We start from the raw sequence: 26,273 nt of genomic DNA, 5'->3' as shown, positions 1-26,273 counted from the left end.
GCCTCTGATTGAGAACCATACTAGGCCGAAACATAGAAATACTCAAATCATAGAAAAACAAACATAGACTGCCCACCCAACTCACGCCCTGACCATACTAACTAATACAAAACACAGGAAATAAAGGTCAGAACGTGACAGACGTGTCATTGTGCTCATCAGGCTACGTAGTAGACAGGGTAGTTTCATGGTTTTACATAGAATGTGTTTTGAGTATGTGTAGAATTCATAGAATGTGTTTTCAGTATGTGTAGAATTCATAGAATGTGTTTTGAGTATGTGTAGAATTCATAGAATGTGTTTTGAGTATGTGTAGAATTCATAGAATGTGTTTTGAGTATGTGTAGAATTCATAGAATGTGTTTTGAGTATGTGTAGAATTCATAGAATGTGTTTTGAGTATGTGTAGAATTCATAGAATGTGTTTTGAGTATGTGTAGAATTCATAGAATGTGTTTTGAGTATGTTTTGAGTATGTTTTGAGTATGTGTGGAATGTGTTGGATGTAATACGTCTTACATTGTAGATTGTGGTTGATAGTTATTGAACATATAAGAAGTATTTTGGACACTCCATGATGATGAAACAAAATAAAAGAGAAAATAATACCAACTTTGACTAAAAGACAAACCTTTATTTCAGACATTACAGAAGTTTACAGACACAGACACAAAAGCATGTTGAAAGCCCAGCCCAAAAAATGCAGTTGAAAAAGATTTACTGTGTCTATTGCTTGTTACCTAAATATAGAAATAAATAGTTTAATGCACAAAGCAAAATCTTTTATTAAACAACAGCCATGTTAGTCATGTGACAACTGAGGGACAGATGCCATATGATACATCTCATTGACTTTCAGTACATCTCATATTATTGTGTTATTATATTATTGTATGCATACTATATACTATATAGCTCATAGTGTCCCCAGACATATCCATGAGGCTGTGAAAGGAACAGGGAAGACTAACACTCTGATGGGAATGAAACATACATCCATGTTAGTGGAGGCCCCTGAGGGTCAGTGGGTAAGGCTGGCCCTTGACCACGATGTGTGAGAAGAAACGATCAAATCAAATGTTATTTGTCACACAGGTGTAGACCTTACTGTGAAATGCTTACTTACAAGCCCTTAACCAACAATGCAGTTTTAAGAAAATATAGTTAAGAAAATGTTTACTAAATAAAGTAAAAATTAATTTAAAAAAGAACACAATAAAATAACAATAACGAGGCTATATGAAGATGATGATGATGAGGCCCTTCTCACTTCTTCTTCTTCTTCACCTCCTCCTGTATCTGCTCCACCTCGCTGGACTCATCCACCACCTTGCCGTTGATCATAGTCTGAGTCACCACCTTCACTATCTTCCTGGTCCGCACATCGGGCTCCTCTGCAGGGAAACGGAGGAAGAGGTTGAGGAAGAGGATGAGGATGAGGAAGAGGATGTCACAGTATTGCTGTAACCCAACAGGCTCTGATTTGTAACACGACCTATGAACTTGCCAACTTGTTGATGATATATCTACTGCTTATGAATGAGTTAAGTATAGTTTATGAATGAGTTAAGTATAGCTTATGAATGAGTTAAGTATAGCTTATGAATGTGTTAAGTATAGCTTATGAATGAGTTAAGTATAGTTTATGAATGTGTTAAGTATAGCTTATGAATGAGTTAAGTATAGCTTATGAATGTGTTAAGTATAGCTTATGAATGAGTTAAGTATAGTTTATGAATGAGTTAAGTATAGCTTATGAATGTGTTAAGTATAGCTTATGAATGAGTTAAGTATAGTTTATGAATGTGTTAAGTATAGCTTATGAATGAGTTAAGTATAGCTTATGAATGAGTTAAGTATAGCTTATGAATGAGTTAAGTATAGCTTATGAATGTGTGAAGTATAGTTTATGAATGAGTTAAGTATAACTTATGAATGAGTTAAGTATAACTTATGAATGTGTTATGTATAGTTTATGAATGAGTTAAGTATAGCTTATGAATGAGTTAAGTATAGCTTATGAATGTGTTAAGTATAGCTTATGAATGAGTTAAGTATAGTTTATGAATGTGTTAAGTATAGCTTATGAATGAGTTAAGTATAGCTTATGAATGAGTTAAGTATAGCTTATGAATGAGTTAAGTATAGCTTATGAATGTGTGAAGTATAGTTTATGAATGAGTTAAGTATAACTTATGAATGAGTTAAGTATAACTTATGAATGTGTTATGTATAGTTTATGAATGAGTTAAGTATAGCTTATGAATGAGTTAAGTATAGCTTATGAATGTGTTATGTATAGTTTATGAATGAGTTAAGTATAGCTTATGAATGTGTTATGTATAGTTTATGAATGTGTTAAGTATAGCTTATGAATGTGTTATGTATAGCTTATGAATGAGTTAAGTATAGCTTATGAATGAGTTAAGTATAGCTTATGAATGTGCTAAGAATTCCTTTTGTAAGTACACCCCAAATAAAGTGCTACCAAATTGATGCAGTGAGTAGTCACAAGCCTACAGTAACACTCCGTTACAACATTGAGACTTGTGGTATTATTTTCACCTAATGCAGTTGCTAGGGACAGCGCTGTTTTGGGTGTTTGCTTTGTTTGCAGGCTTATGAAACTGCCATTAGTCTGTGGCCACGGCCCCTTGATTTGATGCCAGGGTGGCGGAAGCAGCACAGAATGAAGTTGTACATTTGATTCTGACATAAGGCAACACCGCTGACCCTATTTTAAACCTGCAGTGTAAATAGGTGTTGGGCAGTTGGCTTTGTCAGCGAGCCAATGGCCCGGAGTACCTCCACTTTACTCTATAAGTCACCGACAGTACCTACACAAGCTAGCCTAGGGTCGTTTCCCCGTGTAACTGCTTGGTGTAGGGTAAAGTTGCCCCTAGATTCTGATCTTGGGTCAGTTTTGCAGTTTCCCGACTAGGATTGGGAGAGGGGAAGCTGATCCTAAATCTGTACCTAGGGGAGACTTCCCCCGGGAGCGTAACCCCCCTGGACCTTGAGCCTGGTGAACATTCAGACCAATGAAATGCTCGATGTAGGTGAGCGTGAATGTGAGGGTGAGTTGGAGAAGGGAGGAGGGATGAGAGAAGGGAGGAGGGACGAGAGAAGAGAGGAGGGACGAGAGAAGGGAGGAGGGACGAGAGAAGGGAGGAGGGACGAGAGAAGGGAGGAGGGACGAGAGAAGGGAGGAGGGACGAGAGAAGGGAGGAGGGACGAGAGAAGAGAGGAGGGACGAGAGAAGGGAGGAGGGACGAGAGAAGGGAGGAGGAACGAGAGAAGGGAGGAGGGACGAGAGAAGGGAGGAGGGACGAGATAAGAGCGTCTGCTAAATGACTTAAATGTCAATGTAAATGTAGAAGGGAGGAGGGACGAGAGAAGGGAGGAGGGACGAGAGAAGGGAGGAGGGACGAGAGAAGGGAGGAGGGACGAGATAAGAGCGTCTGCTAAATGACTTAAATGTCAATGTAAATGTAGAAGGGAGGAGGGACGAGAGAAGGGAGGAGGGAGGAGAGAAGGGAGGAGGGAGGAGAGAAGGGAGGAGGGAGGAGAGAAGGGAGGAGGGACGAGAGAAGGGAGGAGGGAGGAGAGAAGGGAGGAGGGAGGAGAGAAGGGAGGAGGGACGAGAGAAGGGAGGAGGGATGAGAGAAGGGAGGAGGGACGAGGGATGAGAGAAGGGAGGAGGGAAGATATGAAAGAAAGAAAGAAAGGGAAACAAACGATGGATGGGTGACCAGGATGGGTGATCAGGATGGGTGATCAGGATGGGTGACCAGGATGGGTGACCAGGATAAGTCCATGCAGTCCATTTGAGAGGCTGAGGTGAATTGAGGTCTCTCTGTGTGAGAATGAAATGACCTACTCATGAATGAATGGGGACTCTTTTCAAATGCCATGGATGGAATTACCTAATGTCACACTGATACCTTTATCAGCTTTCTCCATCCAGGTGTACGGTCACGTCCACAATCATTTTAATAGTTTATTTTATTTTTTATTGAACCTTTATTTAACTAGGCAAGTCGGTTACGAACAAATTCTTATTTACAATGACGGCCTACCCAGGCCAAACCTGGAGGACGCTGGGCCAATTGTGCACCAATCAATCAATGTTTTTCTGAGTAAGTAATTGTTGACGTTTGCTTAGGTTAGCCTGTGTCAATGAGGATGTGAGAGTGATGTCAAGTTAAAGAACTGTTACTCACGTTTTGGTGATGGTACTTCTTTAATCCTGCATCAATAATGGAAAAAGAATGTGCCCAATGACTTTAACTGATACATGGAAATTGTCACTGGCAGAAGATGTTATGTCCCAGGAAGAACAATTATCTGTTTGATTCAACTGAACTGAGAGCAGAACTTTCCTGGATATACACCCCTTATTTACATCTGACCCTAGCATTATATGTAACAAAGATAGAAGAGAAGCGTTTCCAATGACATCATCAATGAATTAGTAGACAATTAGCAGGCAATGCTTAGTCATAATTGGTTAAAATCACACGATGCACACGGATGATGTCCCTGGAAACACTCATCTTCCTCTATATTTTTACTATAAAACATAGAAACGTGCAATTTTCACATATGTTAATGTTGGGGTGGTGCTGGAGATGATGAATATAAAGTTGAAAATGTCCCTTTAAACGTTCACATAAAGACGATCATCCTCGTGACTCACATCTCCTCTCCCTCCAGCAGTCTCCTGTAGGTGGCGATCTCTATCTCTAAGTTCTGCTTGATGCGGAGCAGCTGTTCGTAATCCGTCTTGTTGCGCTGCAATAAAATACAACACCACTTTATTAGTCCATTTGTTACTGTAAACAACGGAGATATGAATACTGTTCCACCTCCTTAGCCGCTGGGCTACCAGTGAGTACCTGCATGTCCAGGCGCAGCTGAGACAGGTCCTCCTCCAGCTGGGACAGCGTGGTCTGCAGACGCTCCATCTCCAGGCTGTATTTCTGACCTGTCTCCCCCAGGTTACCCTTCAGAGCTGACACCTGGGGTGGAGAGGGTGAGTCCGATAAAGAAATCACATCAAATGTCATTTGTCATTTGTCACATGCGCCAAATACAACAGATGTAACCTTACTGTGAAATGCTGAATACAACAGGTGTAACCTTACAGTGAAATGCTGAATACAACAGGTGTAACCTTACAGTGAAATGCTGAATACAACAGGTGTAACCTTACTGTGAAATGCTGAATACAACAGGTGTAACCTTACAGTGAAATGCTGAATACAACAGGTGTAACCTTACAGTGAAATGCTGAATACAACAGGTGTAACCTTACTGTGAAATGCTGAATACAACAGGTGTAGACCTTACAGTGAAATGCTGAATACAACAGGTGTAACCTTACAGTGGAATGCTGAATACAACAGGTGTAACCTTACTGTGAAATGCTGAATACAACAGGTGTAACCTTACAGTGGAATGCTGAATACAACAGGTGTAACCTTACAGTGAAATGCTGAATACAACAGGTGTAACCTTACAGTGGAATGCTGAATACAACAGGTGTAACCTTACAGTGAAATGCTGAATACAACAGGTGTAACCTTACAGTGAAATGCTGAATACAACAGGTGTAACCTTACAGTGAAATGCTGAATACAACAGGTGTAACCTTACTGTGAAATGCTGAATACAACAGGTGTAACCTTACAGTGAAATGCTGAATACAACAGGTGTAACCTTACAGTGAAATGCTGAATACAACAGGTGTAACCTTACAGTGAAATGCTGAATACAACAGGTGTAACCTTACAGTGAAATGCTGAATACAACAGGTGTAACCTTACAGTGAAATGCTGAATACAACAGGTGTAACCTTACAGTGAAATGCTGAATACAACAGGTGTAACCTTACAGTGAAATGCTGAATACAACAGGTGTAACCTTACTGTGAAATGCTGAATACAACAGGTGTAGACCTTACAGTGAAATGCTGAATACAACAGGTGTAACCTTACAGTGAAATGCTGAATACAACAGGTGTAACCTTACAGTGAAATGCTGAATACAACAGGTGTAACCTTACAGTGAAATGCTGAATACAACAGGTGTAACCTTACAGTGAAATGCTGAATACAACAGGTGTAACCTTACAGTGAAATGCTGAATACAACAGGTGTAACCTTACAGTGAAATGCTGAATACAACAGGTGTAACCTTACAGTGAAATGCTGAATACAACAGGTGTAACCTTACAGTGAAATGCTGAATACAACAGGTGTAACCTTACAGTGAAATGCTGAATACAACAGGTGTAACCTTACAGTGAAATGCTGAATACAACAGGTGTAGACCTTACAGTGAAATGCTGAATACAACAGGTGTAACCTTACAGTGAAATGCTGAATACAACAGGTGTAACCTTACAGTGAAATGCTGAATACAACAGGTGTAACCTTACAGTGAAATGCTGAATACAACAGGTGTAACCTTACAGTGAAATGCTGAATACAACAGGTGTAACCTTACAGTGAAATGCTGAATACAACAGGTGTAACCTTACAGTGAAATGCTGAATACAACAGGTGTAACCTTACAGTGAAATGCTGAATACAACAGGTGTAACCTTACAGTGAAATGCTGAATACAACAGGTGTAACCTTACAGTGAAATGCTGAATACAACAGGTGTAACCTTACAGTGAAATGCTGAATACAACAGGTGTAACCTTACAGTGAAATGCTGAATACAACAGGTGTAACCTTACAGTGAAATGCTGAATACAACAGGTGTAACCTTACAGTGAAATGCTGAATACAACAGGTGTAGACCTTACAGTGAAATGCTGAATACAACAGGTGTAACCTTACAGTGAAATGCTGAATACAACAGGTGTAACCTTACAGTGAAATGCTGAATACAACAGGTGTAACCTTACAGTGAAATGCTGAATACAACAGGTGTAACCTTACAGTGAAATGCTGAATACAACAGGTGTAGACCTTACAGTGAAATGCTGAATACAACAGGTGTAACCTTACAGTGAAATGCTGAATACAACAGGTGTAACCTTACAGTGAAATGCTGAATACAACAGGTGTAGACCTTACAGTGAAATGCTGAATACAACAGGTGTAACCTTACAGTGAAATGCTGAATACAACAGGTGTAACCTTACAGTGAAATGCTGAATACAACAGGTGTAACCTTACAGTGAAATGCTGAATACAACAGGTGTAACCTTACAGTGAAATGCTGAATACAACAGGTGTAACCTTACAGTGAAATGCTGAATACAACAGGTGTAACCTTACAGTGAAATGCTGAATACAACAGGTGTAACCTTACAGTGGAATGCTGAATACAACAGGTGTAACCTTACAGTGAAATGCTGAATACAACAGGTGTAACCTTACAGTGAAATGCTGAATACAACAGGTGTAACCTTACAGTGAAATGCTGAATACAACAGGTGTAACCTTACAGTGAAATGCTGAATACAACAGGTGTAACCTTACAGTGAAATGCTGAATACAACAGGTGTAGACCTTACAGTGAAATGCTGAATACAACAGGTGTAACCTTACAGTGAAATGCTGAATACAACAGGTGTAACCTTACAGTGAAATGCTGAATACAACAGGTGTAACCTTACAGTGAAATGCTGAATACAACAGGTGTAACCTTACAGTGAAATGCTGAATACAACAGGTGTAGACCTTACAGTGAAATGCTGAATACAACAGGTGTAACCTTACAGTGAAATGCTGAATACAACAGGTGTAACCTTACAGTGAAATGCTGAATACAACAGGTGTAGACCTTACAGTGAAATGCTGAATACAACAGGTGTAACCTTACAGTGAAATGCTGAATACAACAGGTGTAACCTTACAGTGAAATGCTGAATACAACAGGTGTAACCTTACAGTGAAATGCTGAATACAACAGGTGTAACCTTACAGTGAAATGCTGAATACAACAGGTGTAACCTTACAGTGAAATGCTGAATACAACAGGTGTAACCTTACAGTGAAATGCTGAATACAACAGGTGTAACCTTACAGTGAAATGCTGAATACAACAGGTGTAACCTTACAGTGGAATGCTGAATACAACAGGTGTAACCTTACAGTGAAATGCTGAATACAACAGGTGTAACCTTACAGTGAAATGCTGAATACAACAGGTGTAACCTTACAGTGAAATGCTGAATACAACAGGTGTAACCTTACAGTGAAATGCTGAATACAACAGGTGTAACCTTACAGTGAAATGCTGAATACAACAGGTGTAACCTTACAGTGAAATGCTGAATACAACAGGTGTAACCTTACAGTGAAATGCTGAATACAACAGGTGTAACCTTACAGTGAAATGCTGAATACAACAGGTGTAACCTTACAGTGAAATGCTGAATACAACAGGTGTAACCTTACAGTGAAATGCTGAATACAACAGGTGTAACCTTACAGTGAAATGCTGAATACAACAGGTGTAACCTTACAGTGAAATGCTGAATACAACAGGTGTAACCTTACAGTGAAATGCTGAATACAACAGGTGTAACCTTACAGTGAAATGCTGAATACAACAGGTGTAACCTTACAGTGAAATGCTGAATACAACAGGTGTAACCTTACAGTGAAATGCTGAATACAACAGGTGTAACCTTACAGTGAAATGCTGAATACAACAGGTGTAACCTTACAGTGAAATGCTGAATACAACAGGTGTAACCTTACAGTGAAATGCTGAATACAACAGCCCTTAACCAACAATGCAGATTTAAGAAAATACAAAAAAAAGTAAGATATAAGAATAACAAATGATTAAAGAGCAGCAATAAATAACAATAGCGGGGCTTTATACAGGGGGTACCGGTATTGAGGTAATATGTACATGTAGGTAGAGTTATTAAAGTGACTATGCATAAATAATAACAGAGAGTAGCAGCAGCGTCCCAGGGGGGGAGGGACAATGCAAATAAACTGAGGACGAGACAAACATGCATGCACACATGAACACACGCAGATTAAATGTATACCCGATACACCTTCTCATCAAATATACAGTGATGTACACACGCAGATTAAATGTATACCCGATACACCTTCTCATCAAATATACATTGATGTACACACACAGATTAAATGTATACCCGATACACCTTCTCATCAAATATACAGTGTGTGATTACAGAAAGGAAGAGAATCTGTGTATACAGGTCAGGGGATGGGTGTCGTTATAACACTGATCCCTACACTCTTAGAAACAAGGTGCTCTCTAGAACCTGCTAGAAGAACCATTTAAAGAACCCTAGAACCAAAAAGGGTTCGCCTAAAGGAGTGTATCTGACCCAACATCAAGGAAGGTGAGATATATTTACAGTCAACAAGGATAACATGGGTGGGGAAAAGAGCAAGGATCCCATCGATACTGTAGTTGTGCTGGTTGTCCAGCTGTAGATCCCCAGTACAACACAACGCCCAGTTGACAGGTTCCTAGTTCCTACCTGTTTGTGCAGACTCTCCAGCTCCACCTCCAGGTTCTGTAGGAAGCGTTGTCTCTCCACCAACTCACTCTGAGCCCCCCTGAGAGCCTCGTTAGACTCCTTTACCTCGTTCTGCACCATCTCCAGCTGTAACACACCACACACACGTTCCTAAATGCACCGCACCCCCAGGTTACTGAAAACAGTAACACACACGTTCCTGAACACACCGCATCCCCAGGTTACTGAGAACAGTACAGTAAGTTACTAGATACCACACCTGGGTTAACCTGGATATGATAACTATGATACGCCTGAATCGTAACTTGAGATACACATGCAATGCCAACGGGAGATTTGCATGAACATTTGAGTCACACGCACTTATCTCATGTTACAAATCAGCCCTGAGAGACTAAACTCTAGTGTCTAGTTTCTGGCATGGTGATGCACCCAGCCAGCCAGTCCCCCACTGACCTTCTTGAGGTCCCCATCCAGCCAGTCTCCCACCGACCTTCTTGAGGTCCCCATCCAGCCAGTCCCCCACTGACCTTCTTGAGGTCCCCATCCAGCCAGTCTCCCACTGACCTTCTTGAGGTCCCCATCCAGCCAGTCTCCCACTGACCTTCTTGAGGTCCCCATCCAGCCAGTCTCCCACTGACCTTCTTGAGGTCCCCATCCAGCCAGTCCCCCACTGACCTTCTTGAGGTCCCCATCCAGCCAGCCCCCCACTGAGCTTATTGAGGTCCCCATCCAGCCAGTCTCCCACCGACCTTCTTGAGGTCCCCATCCAGCCAGTCTCCCACTGACCTTCTTGAGGTTCCCATCCAGCCAGTCCCCCACTGACCTTCTTGAGGTCCCCATCCAGTCAGTCCCCCACTAACCTTCTTGAGGTCCCCATCCAGCCAGTCTCCCACTGACCTTCTTGAGGTCCCCATCCAGTCAGTCCCCCACTAACCTTCTTGAGGTCCCCATCCAGCCAGTCTCCCACTGACCTTCTTGAGGTCCCCATCCAGTCAGTCCCCCACTAACCTTCTTGAGGTACCACTGCTCAGCCTGGTCCTTGTTCTTCTTGATGATGCCCTCGTACTGAGTTCTGAGCTCTGACATTACTGTGCCCAGTTCAGGTCCACCACGTCCTGCGTCCACCTCCACGTTCACAGTCTGAGCAGCAATATGGCCCTTCATAGACTCAACCTCCTGCAGAGAGACAATTCATACATAAATCAATCAATCAATTACAAATGTTGTCACAAAGTACCAGGGGTTGGAACTTTTTTCCAATGGCGTCTTTCTGAACAGAACCCTTATTTATTTTTATTCCGTCCACTGTTCCAACCAGTAAAATAAAGTTCTGAAACGGTCCGAACCCCCCAAAATGTACTTTTATATGGCTCCTTTCTGTTCCTTTTAAAACCTCTGAGATTATTGTATTTTTTACATTGAGCTCGACATTAAAATACTCAGTGCGGATGGAGCAGCTTGCTACAGAGCAGGCAAACGATTTCATCTGTATGGGAAAGTCATTAAGAGCTAATTGTCTTTTGCTGTAACAGAATGGTTTAATCATAATGAAAGCCACACCCTTTTACACTGTGTACTGTGCTGCCAGTCACTGTGGACAGACAAGTGTAGGACATGAGATGCGACTGAGATTTTGCAGGTGGGGAAACAGTGAGAAAGGGTGGAGAATGAGGCTTGCCTTGACGCTCTGGGCATCTTATTATGGTCTGCATAATCTGAATTAGGACCACATAATTATACCTACGAGGAGCAGAGTCTATGGAGGAACTTTGAATGTCTTTGAACATCCGAGAGTTGGCTTAATGTTGGACAATGCTAACGTTAGCTAGCTAACAAGCTTGTTTGTGCAGAGCAGCACTAGAATTAAAAACACATCTTACCTTTTTGTGGTTAATAATTCCAAAGGGAAATGTGATAACTGAGGTATCCTCAACTAGCATTGAAAAAGTGAATCCATTCTGATTAAAAATCTCTCTCCCTAATTTCTGAATCACACTTGTAACATCATCAGTAGGCTACAGGCTACAGTAACCTATGTAACATCATCAGTAGACTACAGTAACCTATGTAACATCATCAGTAGACTACAGTAACCTATGTAACATCATCAGTAGGCTACAGTAACCTATGTAACATCATCAGTAGACTACAGTAACCTATGTAACATCATCAGTAGGCTACAGTAACCTATGGAACATCAGCAGTAGGCTACAGTAACCTATGTAACATCATCAGTAGACTACAGTAACCTATGTAACATCATCAGTAGGCTACAGGCTACAGTAACCTATGTAACATCATCAGTAGACTACAGTAACCTATGTAACATCATCAGTAGGCTACAGTAACCTGTGGAACATCATCAGTAGACTACAGTGACCTATGTAACATCATCAGTAGACTACAGTAACCTATGTAACATCATCAGTAGACTACAGTAACCTATGTAACATCATCAGTAGGCAACAGTAACCTATGGAACATCATCAGTAGGCTACAGTAACCTATGTAACATCATCAGTAGACTACAGTAACCTATGTAACGTTGTCAGTAGACTACAGTAACCTATGTAACATCATCAGTAGACTACAGTAACTTATGTAACGTTGTCAGTAGGCTACAGTAACCTATGTAACATCATCAGTAGACTACAGTAACCTATGTAACATCATCAGTAGACTACAGTAACCCATGTAACATCATCAGTAGGCTACAGGCTACAGTAACCTATGTAACATCATCAGTAGGCTACAGGCTACAGTAACCTATGTAACATCATCAGTAGGCTACAGTAACCTATGTAACATCATCAGTAGACTACAGTAACCTATGTAACATCATCAGTAGACTACAGTAACCTATGTAACATCATCAGTAGACTACAGTAACCTATGTAACATAGTCAGTAGACTACATTAACCTATGTAACATCATCAGTAGACTACAGTAACCTATGTAACATCATCAGTAGACTACAGTAACCTATGTAACATCATCAGTAGACTACAGTAACCTATGGAACATCATCAGTAGACTACAGTAACCTATGTAACATCATCAGTAGACTACAGTAACCTATGTAACATCATCAGTAGACTACAGTAACCTATGGAACATCATCAGTAGGCTACAGTAACCTATGTAACATCATCAGTAGACTTCAGTAACCTATGTAACATCTGTAACATCATCAGTAGACTACAGTAACCTATGTAACATCATCAGTAGACTACAGTAACCTATGTAACGTTGTCAGTAGGCTACAGTAACCTATGTAACATCATCAGTAGACTACAGTAACCTATGTAACATCATCAGTAGGCTACAGGCTACAGTAACATATGTAACATCATCAGTAGGCTACAGTAACCTATGTAACATCATCAGTAGGCTACAGTAACCTATGTAACATCATCAGTAGGCTGCAGGCTACAGTAACTTTCTGAACATTCGAGACGTGTAGTCCACTTGTCATTCCAATCTCCTCTGCATTAGCGTAGCCTCTTCTCTAGCCTGTCAAATATGTGTCTGTCTATCCCTGTTCTCTCCTCTCTGCACAGACCATACAAACGCTCCACACCGCATGGCCGCGGCCACCCTAATCTGGTGGTCCCAGCGCGCACGACCCACGTGGAGTTCCAGGTCTCCGGTAGCCTCTGGAACTGCCGATCTGCGGCCAACAAGGCAGAGTTCATCTCAGCCTATGCCTCCCTCCAGTCCCTCGACTTCTTGGCTCTGACGGAAACATGGATCACCACAGACAACACCGCTACTCCTACTGCTCTCTCTTTGTCCGCCCACGTGCTCTCGCACACCCCGAGAGCTTCTGGTCAGCGGGGTGGTGGCACCGGGATCCTCATCTCTCCCAAGTGGTCATTCTCTCTTTCTCCCCTTACCCATCTGTCTATCGCCTCCTTTGAATTCCATGCTGTCACAGTTACCAGCCCTTTCAAGCTTAACATCCTTATCATTTATCGCCCTCCAGGTTCCCTCGGAGAGTTCATCAATGAGCTTGATGCCTTGATAAGCTCCTTTCCTGAGGACGGCTCACCTCTCACAGTTCTGGGCGACTTTAACCTCCCCACGTCTACCTTTGACTCATTCCTCTCTGCCTCCTTCTTTCCACTCCTCTCCTCTTTTGACCTCACCCTCTCACCTTCCCCCTACTCACAAGGCAGGCAATACGCTCGACCTCATCTTTACTAGATGCTGTTCCTCCACTAACCTCATTTGCAACTCCCCTCCAAGTCTCCGACCACTACCTTGTATCCTTTTCCCTCTCGCTCTCATCCAACACTTCCCACACTGCCCCTACTCGGATGGTATCGCGCCGTCCCAACCTTCGCTCTCTCTCCCCCGCTACTCTCTCCTCTTCCATCCTATCATCTCTTCCTCTGCTCAAACCTTCTCCAACCTATCTCCTGATTCTGCCTCCTCAACCCTCCTCTCCTCCCTTTCTGCATCCTTTGACTCTCTATGTCCCCTATCCTCCAGGCCGGCTCGGTCCTCCCTCCCGCTCCGTGGCTCGACGACTCATTGCGAGCTCACAGAACAGGGCTCCGGGCAGCCGAGCGGAAATGGAGGAAAACTCGCCTCCCTGCGGACCTGGCATCCTTTCACTCCCTCCTCTCTACATTTTCCTCCTCTGTCTCTGCTGCTAAAGCCACTTTCTACCACGCTAAATTCCAAGCATCTGCCTCTAACCCTAGGAAGCTCTTTGCCACCTTCTCCTCCCTCTTGAATCCTCCTCCCCCCCCCTCCTCCCTCTCTGCAGATGACTTCGTCAACCATTTTGAAAAGAAGGTCGACGACATCCGATCCTCGTTTGCTAAGTCAAACGACACCGCTGGTTCTGCTCACACTGCCCTACCCTGTGCTCTGACCTCTTTCTCCCCTCTCTCTCCAGATGAAATCTCGCGTCTTGTGACGGCCGGCCGCCCAACAACCTGCCCGCTTGACCCTATCCCCTCCTCTCTTCTCCAGACCATCTCCGGTGACCTTCTCCCGTACTTCACCTCGCTCATCAACTCATCCCTGACCGCTGGCTACGTCCCTCCCGTCTTCAAGAGAGCGAGAGTTGCACCCCTTCTGAAAAAACCTACACTCGATCCCTCCGATGTCAACAACTACAGACCAGTATCCCTTCTTTCTTTTCTCTCCAAAACTCTTGAACGTGCCGTCCTTGGCCAGCTCTCCCGCTATCTCTCTCAGAATGACCTTCTTGATCCAAATCAGTCAGGTTTCAAGACTAGTCATTCAACTGAGACTGCTCTTCTCTGTATCACGGAGGCGCTCCGCACTGCTAAAGCTAACTCTCTCTCCTCTGCTCTCATCCTTCTAGACCTATCGGCTGCCTTCGATACTGTGAACCATCAGATCCTCCTCTCCACCCTCTCCGAGTTGGGCATCTCCGGCGCGGCCCACGCTTGATTGCGTCCTACCTGACAGGTCGCTCCTACCAGGTGGCGTGGCGAGAATCCGTCTCCTCACCACGTGCTCTCACCACTGGTGTCCCCCAGGGCTCTGTTCTAGGCCCTCTCCTATTCTCGCTATACACCAAGTCACTTGGCTCTGTCATAACCTCACATGGTCTCTCCTATCATTGCTATGCAGACGACACACAATTAATCTTCTCCTTTCCCCCTTCTGACGACCAGGTGGCGAATCGCATCTCTGCATGTCTGGCAGACATATCAGTGTGGATGACGGATCATCACCTCAAGCTGAACCTCGGCAAGACGGAGCTGCTCTTCCTCCCGGGGAAGGACTGCCCGTTCCATGATCTCGCCATCACGGTTGACAACTCCATTGTGTCCTCGTCCCAGAGCGCTAAGAACCTTGGCGTGATCCTGGACAACACCCTGTCGTTCTCAAATTACATCAAGGCGGTGGACCGTTCCTGTAGGTTCATGCTCTACAACATCCGCAGAGTACGACCCTGCCTCACACAGGAAGCGGCGCAGGTCCTAATCCAGGCACTTGTCATCTCCCGTCTGGATTACTGCAACTCGCTGTTGGCTGGGCTCCCTGCCTGTGCCATTAAACCCCTACAACTCATCCAGAACGCCGCAGCCCGTCTGGTGTTCAACCTTCCCAAGTTCTCTCACGTCACCCCGCTCCTCCGCTCTCTCCACTGGCTTCCAGTTGAAGCTCGCATCCGCTACAAGACCATGGTGCTTGCCTACGGAGCTGTGAGGGGAACGGCACCTCAGTACCTCCAGGCTCTGATCAGGCCCTACACCCAAACAAGGGCACTGCGTTCATCCACCTCTGGCCTGCTCGCCTCCCTACCACTGAGGAAGTACAGTTCCCGCTCAGCCCAGTCAAAACTGTTCGCTGCTCTGGCCCCCCAATGGTGGAACAAACTCCCTCACGACGCCAGGACAGCGGAGTCAATCACCACCTTCCGGAGACACCTGAAACCCCACCTCTTTAAGGAATACCTAGGATAGGATAAAGTAATCCTTCTCACCCCCCTTAAAAGACCTAGATGCACTATTGTAAAGTGGCTGTTCCACTGGATGTCATAAGGTGAAAGCACCAATTTGTAAGTCGCTCTGGATAAGAGCGTCTGCTAAATGACTTAAATGTAAATGTAAATGTAAATGTAACCTATGTAACATCATCAGTAGGCTACAGTAACCTATGTAACATCATCAGTAGACTACAGTAACCTATGTAACATCATCAGTAGGCTACAGTAACCTATGTAACATCATCAGTAGGCTACAGTAACCTATGTAACATCGTCAGTAGACTACAGTAACCTATGTAACATCATCAGTAGGCTACAGTAACCTATGTAACGTTGTCAGTAGGCTACAGTAACCTATGTAACATCATCAGTAGACTACAGTAACCTATGTAACATCATCAGTAGACTACAGTAACCTATGTAACATCATCAGTAGACTACAGTAACCTATGTAACATCATCAGTAGGATACAGTAACCTATGTAACGTAGTCAGTAGACTACAGTAAACTATGTAACATCATCAGTAGACTACAGTAACCTATGTAACATCATCAGTAGACTACAGTAACCTATGTAACATCATCAGTAGACTACAGTAACCTCTGTAACATTATCAGTAGGCTACAGTAACCTATGTAACATCATCAGTAGGCTACAGTAACCTATGTAACATTGTCAGTAGGCTACAGGCTACAGTAACCTATGTAACATCATCAGTAGGCTACAGTAACCTATGTAACATCATCAGTAGACTACAGTAACCTATGTAACATCATCAGTAGACTACAGTAACCTATGTAACGTTGTCAGTAGGCTACAGTAACCTATGTAACATCATCAGTAGACTACAGTAACCTATGTAACATCATCAGTAGTCTACAGTAACCTATGTAACATCATGAGTAGGCTACAGTAAACTATGTAACATCATCAGTAGACTACAGTAACCTATGTAACATCATCAGTAGACTACAGTAACCTATGTAACATCATCAGTAGACTACAGTAACCTATGTAACATCATCAGTAGACTACAGGCTACAGTAACCTATGTAACATCATCAGTAGACTACAGTAACCTATGTAACATCATCAGTAGGCTACAGTAACCTATGTAACATCATCAGTAGACTACAGTAACCTATGTAACATCATCAGTAGACTACAGGCTACAGTAACCTATGTAACATCATCAGTAGACTACAGAAACCTATGTAACATCATCAGTAGACTACAGTAACCTATGTAACATCATCAGTAGACTACAGTAACCTATGTAACATCATCAGTAGACTACAGTAAACTATGTAACATCATCAGTAGGCTACAGTAACCTATGTAACATCATCAGTAGACTACAGTAACCTATGTAACATCATCAGTAGACTACAGTAACCTATGTAACATCATCAGTAGACTACAGTAAACTATGTAACATCATCAGTAGACTACAGTAACCTATGTAACATCATCAGTAGACTACAGTAAACTATGCTTCAGGAGAAGTGAGGGCTTTGCATAGGCGCTTTGTTGAGTTTAATTGTGGGACTAGAAAAAAATGCCGGAACTCAAATTCTACACACCATTGTGACAGAGAGGTCAGTGAATTCTACAACCCACTCTGACAGAGAGGTCAGTGAATTCTACACACCACTGTGACAGAGAGAGGTCAGTGAATTCTACACACCACTGTGACAGAGAGGTCAGTGAATTATACACCCCACTGTGACAAAGAGGTCAGTGAATTCTACACACCACTGTGACAGAGAGGTCAGTAAATTCTACACACCACTGTGACAGAGGTCAGTGAATTCTACACACCACTGTGACAGAGAGGTCAGTGAATTCTACACACCACTGGGACAGAGAGGTCAGTGAATTCTACACACCACTGTGACAGAGAGGTCAGTGAATTCTACACACCACTGTGACAGAGAGGTCAGTGAATTATACACACCACTGTGACAGAGAGGTCAGTGAATTATACACACCACTGTGTCAGAGAGGTCAGTGAATTATACACACCACTGTGACAGAGAGGTCGGTGAATTATACACACCACTGTGACAGAGAGGTCAGTGAATTCTACACACCACTGTGACAGAGAGGTCAGTGAATTCTACACCCCACTCTGACAGAGAGGTCAGTGAATTCTACACCCCACTGTGACAGAGAGGTCAGTGAATTCTACACACCACTGTGACAGAGAGGTCAGTGAATTCTACACACCACTGTGACAGAGAGGTCAGTGAATTCTACACACCACTGTGACAGAGAGGTCAGTGAATTATACACACCACTGTGACAGAGAGGTCAGTGAATTCTACACACCACTGTGACAGAGAGGTCAGTGAATTCTACACCCCACTCTGACAGAGAGGTCAGTGAATTCTACACCCCACTGTGACAGAGAGGTCAGTGAATTCTACACACCACTGTGACAGAGAGGTCAGTGAATTCTACACACCACTGTGACAGACAGGTCGGTGAATTCTATACACCACTGTGACAGAGAGGTCAGTGAATTCTACACACCACTGGGACAGAGAGGTCAGTGAATTCTACACACCACTGTGACAGAGAGGTCAGTGAATTCTACACACCACTGTGACAGAGAGGTCAGTGAATTCTACACACCACCGGGACAGAGAGGTCAGTGAATTCTACACACCACTGGGACAGAGAGGTCAGTGAATTATACACACCACTGTGACAGAGAGGTCAGTGAATTATACACACCACTGTGACAGAGAGGTCAGTGAATTCTACACACCACTGTGACAGAGAGGTCAGTGAATTCTATACACCACTGTGACAGAGAGGTCAGTGAATTATACACACCACTGTGACAGAGAGGTCAGTGAATTCTACACACCACTGGGACAGAGAGGTCAGTGAATTCTACACACCACTGGGACAGAGAGGTCAGTGAATTCTACACACCACTGTGACAGAGAGGTCAGTGAATTATACACACCACTGTGACAGAGAGGTCAGTGAATTCTACACACCACTGGGACAGAGAGGTCAGTGAATTATACACACCACTGTGACAGAGAGGTCAGTGAATTATACACACCACTGTGACAGAGAGGTCAGTGAATTATACACACCACTGTGACAGAGAGGTCAGTGAATTATACACACCACTGTGACAGAGAGGTCAGTGAATTCTACACACCACTGGGACAGAGAGGTCAGTGAATTATACACACCACTGTGACAGAGAGGTCAGTGAATTCTACACACCACTGGGACAGAGAGGTCAGTGAATTCTATACACCACTGTGACAGAGAGGTCAGTGAATTATACACACCACTGTGACAGAGAGGTCAGTGAATTCTACACACCACTGGGACAGAGAGGTCAGTGAATTCTACACACCACTGGGACAGAGAGGTCAGTGAATTCTACACCCCACTGTGACAGAGAGACCCTCTCCATTATTAACATCCTCTCCATGAATACTTGATGAAGGTGAGCTCATGTCACTGTTCCCTCTCACTGTTCCCTCTCACTGTTCCCTATCACTGTTGTCTCTCACTGTTCCCTTCCACAGGGACAGGGGGGTACCTAGTCAGTTGTACAACTGAATGCATTCAACTGAAATGTGTCTTCTGCATTTAATCCAACCCCTCTGAATCAGAGAGGTGCAGTTAGTTGCCTTAATCTACATCCACGCCATCAGTGCCCGGAGAACAGTGGGTCAACTGCCTTGCTCAGGGGCCTCTCACTGCCCCCCCCCTCTCTCTCTCTCTCTCTCTCTCTCTCTCTCTCTCACTCCCTCTCCCACTCCCTCTCCTTCTCCCACTCCCACTCCCACTCCCTCTCCCTCTCCCTCTCCCTCTCCCACTCCCACTCCCTCTCCCTCTCCCTCTCCATCTCCATCTCCCTCTCCCTCTTCCTCTCCCACTCCCACTCCCTCTCCCTCTCCTTCTCCCTCTCCCTCTCCCTCTCCCTCTCTGCGAAATACACATCTTAATAGACTCAGCATATGGCACCACTGCATTGGCACCACAACCAGCTTTATAGACACACCGAGCACATCTAGGGCCAGTTATCGACAACACACAAACACACACACATACACACACCATAGGAAAATAGGAAGGGATGAGCCAAGCACCCACACACACACAGAGGCAGGCACGCACACGCACGCGGACGCAGGCACGTGCACACACACACCAGAAGAAACATACAATCACATCATTCTACCCCGTGCCACATACAAGTAGTACAAGGTGACTTATTCCTTCACACAGGTCTGTAGTGTTCCTATTCAGAGCAGCGCAACCAGTGAACCAATGCTGTTTTGAGAGGGGTCTCTATAGACTTGAGTAAAAAAAGCTAAGACCTGAGTTACTCAGGCTTTGAGTTACTTAAGACAAAGAGGCCGGTGCTGGGTTTCAGAGTCTGAGCCGGTTGCTACTCCAAGCTTCCAAGGGGATGTAGAGTGATACCACCACTGGGACAGAAATGAACAGAGGACCAGTCTCTTCCCCTTTCAGACCACTTACGTGATTCAGTGGTCTGTCATTCAGTTCAGACCATTCGGTCAATGGCCAGTAAGAAGAGGAAAGGTGACAGAGGACATCCTTGTCTTACTCCAGTCAGAGATATCTCCCCATTCTAGGAGACCATGGGAAAAATCTGTGGTTCAGTTATAACCTGGCTATAACTAGGGACCCATAGTTTTTCCTGGCTTCGTAATGAAGTGAGGAAAAACTCCTGGCCCCTCTATCCCAGAGGTCAAAACTGGTTAAAACGACATCTTGATGACATCGTTTCCACTAGTTTTGTCTGTCGGGATACCATCATCCTTAATAAAGAAAGTCGACCTCTCTCCAATTTCTGACTTATATGCTTTAGGATGGATAAAGTCCTGATCTACGGAGCTACCTCCTCTCACCTCCTCGTGGTTCTTCTTCAGGAAGTAGATCTCTTCCTTCAGGCTGTCTAGGTCTCCTTTCAGGGACCCAATGATCTGATCATGGTCCACCTTGGCCTTCTTCAGGGCCAAACAGTCCCTCTCCACAGACTGGGACATGCACAACTCTGTCTCCCACCTGGAGGAGGAGGAGGAGGAGGAGGTGGAGGAGGAAGAGATTGAGAAGTGAGAGATTCTGAAGGGAGAGATTGTGAGAGCTTTGGTGACTAATGTTTCTAAAGTATTCAATACAGATAGTAAAATCAACATTACACTTGAAAGAAGGGGTGGGGTGGGGTGAGGGAGGAGGGGAAGGATTAACTGACACAAACACAGACTAAAACACACACAAGCACACAGTTGCACTATGCAGACAAATATTTGTCTACTTAGTGCAGCGTTGGTGTGGAGCCTGAACATACATCTGCAAACCATGTTTGAAGAGCTTTCACTTCAAAATTGAACTGGACTGATGTTCAGAAGCAAACACAGAGAACCACTCACTTGATCCTGAAGTCGTCAGCTGCCAGTTTAGCATTGTCAATCTCCAGCATGAGGCGAGCGTTCTCCAGTGTCTTCTTCCTCACCTGAGGAAAGACAGGGATCAGGGTAAGCGTTACCTCTCACATATCTACCATGTACTATTAGTACAATTTTACAGTTGAAGGTTTCCATCATCTCTAATGTATCTTAAACTGATACTTTCACTGTCACCTAACCCTCACTTACTGAAACACTGACTCCATATGCATCCTTGGGATATTGGGTAACGCATTAAACTGTACCCGTTTAAAATGGCCTTATGCTCATCTTTTACCCACCATCTGGTGGGGCAGTCTAGCGCAGGTTAAGTAAAAGGGTCTATTTCTGCTAATGTTAAACTCCTATTAAAGAGAGTCACTGTGTTAACACTTGTATGGTAAACGTGTAGGGCCACACGTGTGTACTGAGCGTGACCATGTTCACAATGTGTAAATCCACATCCTGACTCAGACATAGACACAGTGTCCTCATTGTACAGTAAGAAAAGAGCATTGATTAATTAAGAGAGAGGGCTCATGGGAACGTAGGGACGCTGGGAACCCACCTCCTGTTCCACCTGGTGGGCCTGGGCCATCATGGTTTCGAAGTCGTGACCTTTAGGGAGGCGCTCAATCATTATCTGCTTGATCCTCAGCTCCAGGTCTGCGTTGGACGTCTCCAGGGAGCGCACCTAAGAACAAGACTTATTATCCATTATCTTGCAAAGTGCTTGCTCAAGGGTACAACGACAGGATGGCACTCAGGATCAGAAGAGGATGGGCTCATTGTAATGGCTGGAATGGAATCCATGGAATGAGGTTAAACATGTGGTTTCCATGTGTCTGATAACGTTCCATTAATGACATTACAGATATTACAATGAGCTCTTCCTCCTAAGCTCCTCCCACCAGCCTCCTCTGTTCGGGATAGCTGCTAGCTCACTCTACACTAGATTTCCAGTCAGATCTATGATTTGAACCAGCGAGCCTCCGGTTGCTGAACCACTTCTCTAACCTCTACCCCCTAGGCTACCTTCCACCCACCTTGTCCAGGTAAGTGGCCAGGCGGTTGTTGAGGCCCTGCATGGCCTCCTTCTCGTTGGTGTGGTTGCCCAGCTGCCCATTGAGGTTCAGGGTGACTGGAACTCTGTTCAGGTCATGGCTGATGGAGGCGGAGCGGGTCAGGGGGCTGGTGGACACGGCAGCTCTGGAGCGGGCACGGACGCTGTCTCTAAGAGACAGGCTTGAGAAAGAGGGCTGACGGCCCACAGAGAAGCTCCGCACTGAGAAACTGGACGACATGACGGCTCTGTGTGGGAGATGACAAAGAGGAAGAAGACCTGATAAAAATTTGAGGGTCGGAATGCTGTTGCAATAAACACACTTGTGTCGACTACACATAACTAATGTGGCCTCAAGAAAAATGTCTCTAGTCTAGTGATGCTTCAGCTCAGTTTCATATGGAAATCCTCAATTATTTGAGGACAAAATTGATCAAGGTCATTACACCATTGATTGTTGCAGTATGCAAATAATTATTAAAGGCACGTAAACCTTAGGCTAGTATAACAGGTCTGTCAACATACCAAATGTGCATGATTTTGATCAGACGGAAACAATATATTCATGGGCTAAAAAGAACACAGCCTGGGGGCCATTTTGAACAAGCCCACCGCTGCTGTCTATTCAAACTAAGAATCAGCCAGTGATAAACCTCAATGGATTACTATTTTTATAACTACTACACTGTCTTTATGATTACTAGACAGTTTTTCTGACTACCAGACTGTCTTTATGACTACCAGACTGTCTGTACGGCTACTAGACAGTTTGTATGGCCACTAGACGGATTTTATGACTACTAGACTGTCTTTATCACTACTAGACTGTCTTTATGACTACCAGACTGTATTTATGGCTACCAGACTGTCTTTATGACTACCAGACTGTCTTTATGGCTACCAGACTGTCTTTATGACTACCAGACAGTCTATATGACTACTAGACTGTCTTTATGACTACCAGACGGTCTTTATGGCTACCAGACTGTCTTTGTGACTACCAGACTGTCTTTATGACTACCAGACTGTCTTTATGACTACTAGACTGTCTTTATGACTACTAGACTGTCTACACGGCTACTAGACCGTTTGTATGACTACTAGACTGTCTTTACGGCTACTAGACAGTCTTTGTGACTACTAAACTGTCTTTATGGCTACTAAACTGTCTTTATGGCTACTAAACTGTCATTATGGCTACTATACTGTCTTCATGATTATCAAATCAAATCAAAGTTTATTTGTCACATGCGCCGAATACAGCAGTGAAATGCTCACTTACAGGCTCTAACCAATAGTGCAAAAAAGGTGTTAGGTGAACAATAGGTAAAATACAGTTGAAAATAACAGTAGCGAGGCTATATACAGTAGCGAGGCTATATACAGTAGCGAGGCTATATACAGTAGCGAGGCTATATACAGTAGCAAGTCTATATACAGTAGCGAGGCTATATACAGTAGTGAGGCTATATACAGTAGCGAGGCTATATACAGTAGCAAGTCTATATACAGTAGCGAGGCTATATACAGTAGCGAGGCAATATACAGACACTGGTTAGTCGGGATGATTGAGGTAGTATGTGCATGTAGATATGGTTAAAAAAGTGACATTTATGCATATATGATGAACAGAGAGTAGCAGTAGCGTAAAAGAGGGGTTGGCGGGACACAATGCAGATAGCCCGGTTAGCCAATGTGCGGGAGCACTGGTTACTAGACTGTTTTTGTGATTACTAGGCTGTCTTTGTGACTAGTAGACTGTCTTTATGGCTACTAGACTGTCTTCACGGCTACTAGACAGTTTGTGTGACTATTAGACTGTCTTTGTGATTACTAGACTGTCTTTGTGATTACTAGACTGTCTTTGTGATTACTAGACTGTCTTTGTGATTACTAGACTGTCTTTGTGACTACTAAACTGTTTGAGACAATCAACAATTACTTCATCCCAGCTTACAGTACAATCATCAACATGTAAATTACCAATCTGGTATCAGAAGAGTTTCCCAAGAACTGTCAGAAAACCCTTCATATCTTACATTACTATGGGGATAGTTATTGTTGTTATTATTCTATTCAACAATAAGTTAGAAAGTTAGTTTTTACCTCTTGTCAATGACAGAAATCACAAAACCAAGAACAAACATGAGTTCAGATTAAGGAGTTCAGAGTTATGTTCTGTTTAAAACAATACTAGTACTGTTTGGTGTTTGCATGGTAAACAGACAGTGTCCACAGTCACCAGCCACTGGGCACAGATGTCAGTTCAACGTTGGATTTACATTTGGTTGAGTTGTCCGCTTAAGTGAATTCAATGTGAAATCAACCAAAAATGTCACCCTGTCATTGGATTTAGGGGAAAGGTTGGGTGAAAAACATACAGAATTCACTACGTTGAGGACTTTTTGCAAATTCGATCAGTTTTCCAAGTTAATTTAATGTCATCACATTGAGTTTTTTGGTTGAAATGACATGGAAACAACACTGATTGGACCTGTGGGTGGGCCGTTCAATAGGTCACACTCTCTCTGTCATTTAATACGAGATTCTCCCACCAACGACAAAACATCAGAAAAAATAAAACCTTCCTTTGTGATGTGATGAGTAGAGAAACATATAGAAATAAGGCGATAGAGGCACAAATAAAGATATTTGAACAATAATTTATAATCTTATGAATTACAATCTTTCATTATAACTTAGTTTTCAATGTTTTTGTCATTATACATTTACTGTTTTCAAAAATAAATTTCATTACAGTTATTCAGACAAACTTGATTATCTTTCTTTTTTTTTTTAAATCTTCGATTCATGTAAGATAAGACTAAATAGAAATAGTGAAATGAAACCACTGACCTGGATTCTGTTTTCTTCAGTGAGAAAGAGAAAGACGGAGAGAGGGATCCTGGAGAATGCTGAGTCTACTGTGAGACTAATGCTACAGGTGCATTAATATAGAAGTGAGAAATGGGGAGGGGCCACATCTAAAAGTGGGTGTAGCCTCTGAAGCTTCTGTAAGACATTGGAGTTGTTCTCTCCTGCAGGTAGCTAGAAGTCACCTGAACTTCATTCAGCAGAGTAAAATCAAATATTTTAAAAGAAGGAAAGAGAATTGGTCTAATCAAACAACAGAAGGCTATGTCAATAGATTTATACTGTATGTGTGGCTATGTCAATACTAAATAGTTATACTGCATGTGTGGCTATGTCAATACTAAATAGTTATACTGCATGTGTGGCTACGTCAATACTAAATAGTTCTACTGTATGTGTGGCTATGTCAATACTAAATAGTTATACTGCATGTGTGGCTATGTCAATACTAAATAGTTATACTGTATGTGTGGCTATGTCAATACTAAATAGTTATTCTGTATGTGTGGCTATGTCAATACTAAATAGTTATACTGCATGTGTGGCTATGTCAATACTAATTAGTTCTACTGTATGTATGACTTTGTCAATACTAAATAGTTATACTGTATGTGTGGCTATGTCAATACTAAATAGTTATACTGTATGTGTGGCTATGTCAATACTAAATAGTTCTACTGCATGTGTGGCTATGTCAATACTAAATAGTTCTACTGCATGTGGCTATGTCAATACTAAATAGTTCTACTGTATGTGTGGCTATGTCAATACTAAATAGTTCTACTGCATGTGTGGCTATGTCACTACTAAATAGTTCTACTGTATGTATGACTTTGTCAATACTAAATAGTTCTACTGCATGTGTGGCTATGTCAATACTAAATAGTTCTACTGCATGTGTGGCTACGT

At 43.2% G+C, this 26,273-nt stretch overlaps 1 protein-coding gene across 1 annotated transcript; it reads right to left on the bottom strand.

The window, feature by feature from the left end:
• Positions 1 to 613: 613 nt before the first annotated feature.
• On the bottom strand, positions 614 to 25,432 carry LOC115115945 (keratin, type I cytoskeletal 18-like). Its single transcript, XM_029644428.2, has 11 exons — positions 25,347 to 25,432; positions 22,474 to 22,738; positions 21,996 to 22,121; positions 21,413 to 21,495; positions 20,891 to 21,047; positions 10,508 to 10,675; positions 9,497 to 9,622; positions 4,899 to 5,021; positions 4,700 to 4,794; positions 4,224 to 4,249; positions 614 to 1,394 (listed from the first exon to the last, which is right to left on the bottom strand). The coding sequence occupies exons 2-11, from the start codon at positions 22,729 to 22,731 to the stop codon at positions 1,267 to 1,269; spliced, it is 1,290 nt and encodes a 429-aa protein (XP_029500288.1). The 5' UTR covers positions 22,732 to 22,738; positions 25,347 to 25,432; the 3' UTR covers positions 614 to 1,266.
• Between the last annotated feature and the right edge of the window lie 841 nt (positions 25,433 to 26,273).

This window comes from Oncorhynchus nerka, linkage group LG22 (assembly GCF_034236695.1).
Source record: "Oncorhynchus nerka isolate Pitt River linkage group LG22, Oner_Uvic_2.0, whole genome shotgun sequence".
Lineage (NCBI taxonomy): Eukaryota > Metazoa > Chordata > Actinopteri > Salmoniformes > Salmonidae > Oncorhynchus > Oncorhynchus nerka.
Note: the sequence above shows the minus strand (reverse complement) of the source record. Positions and strands in the feature narration are given on the sequence as shown.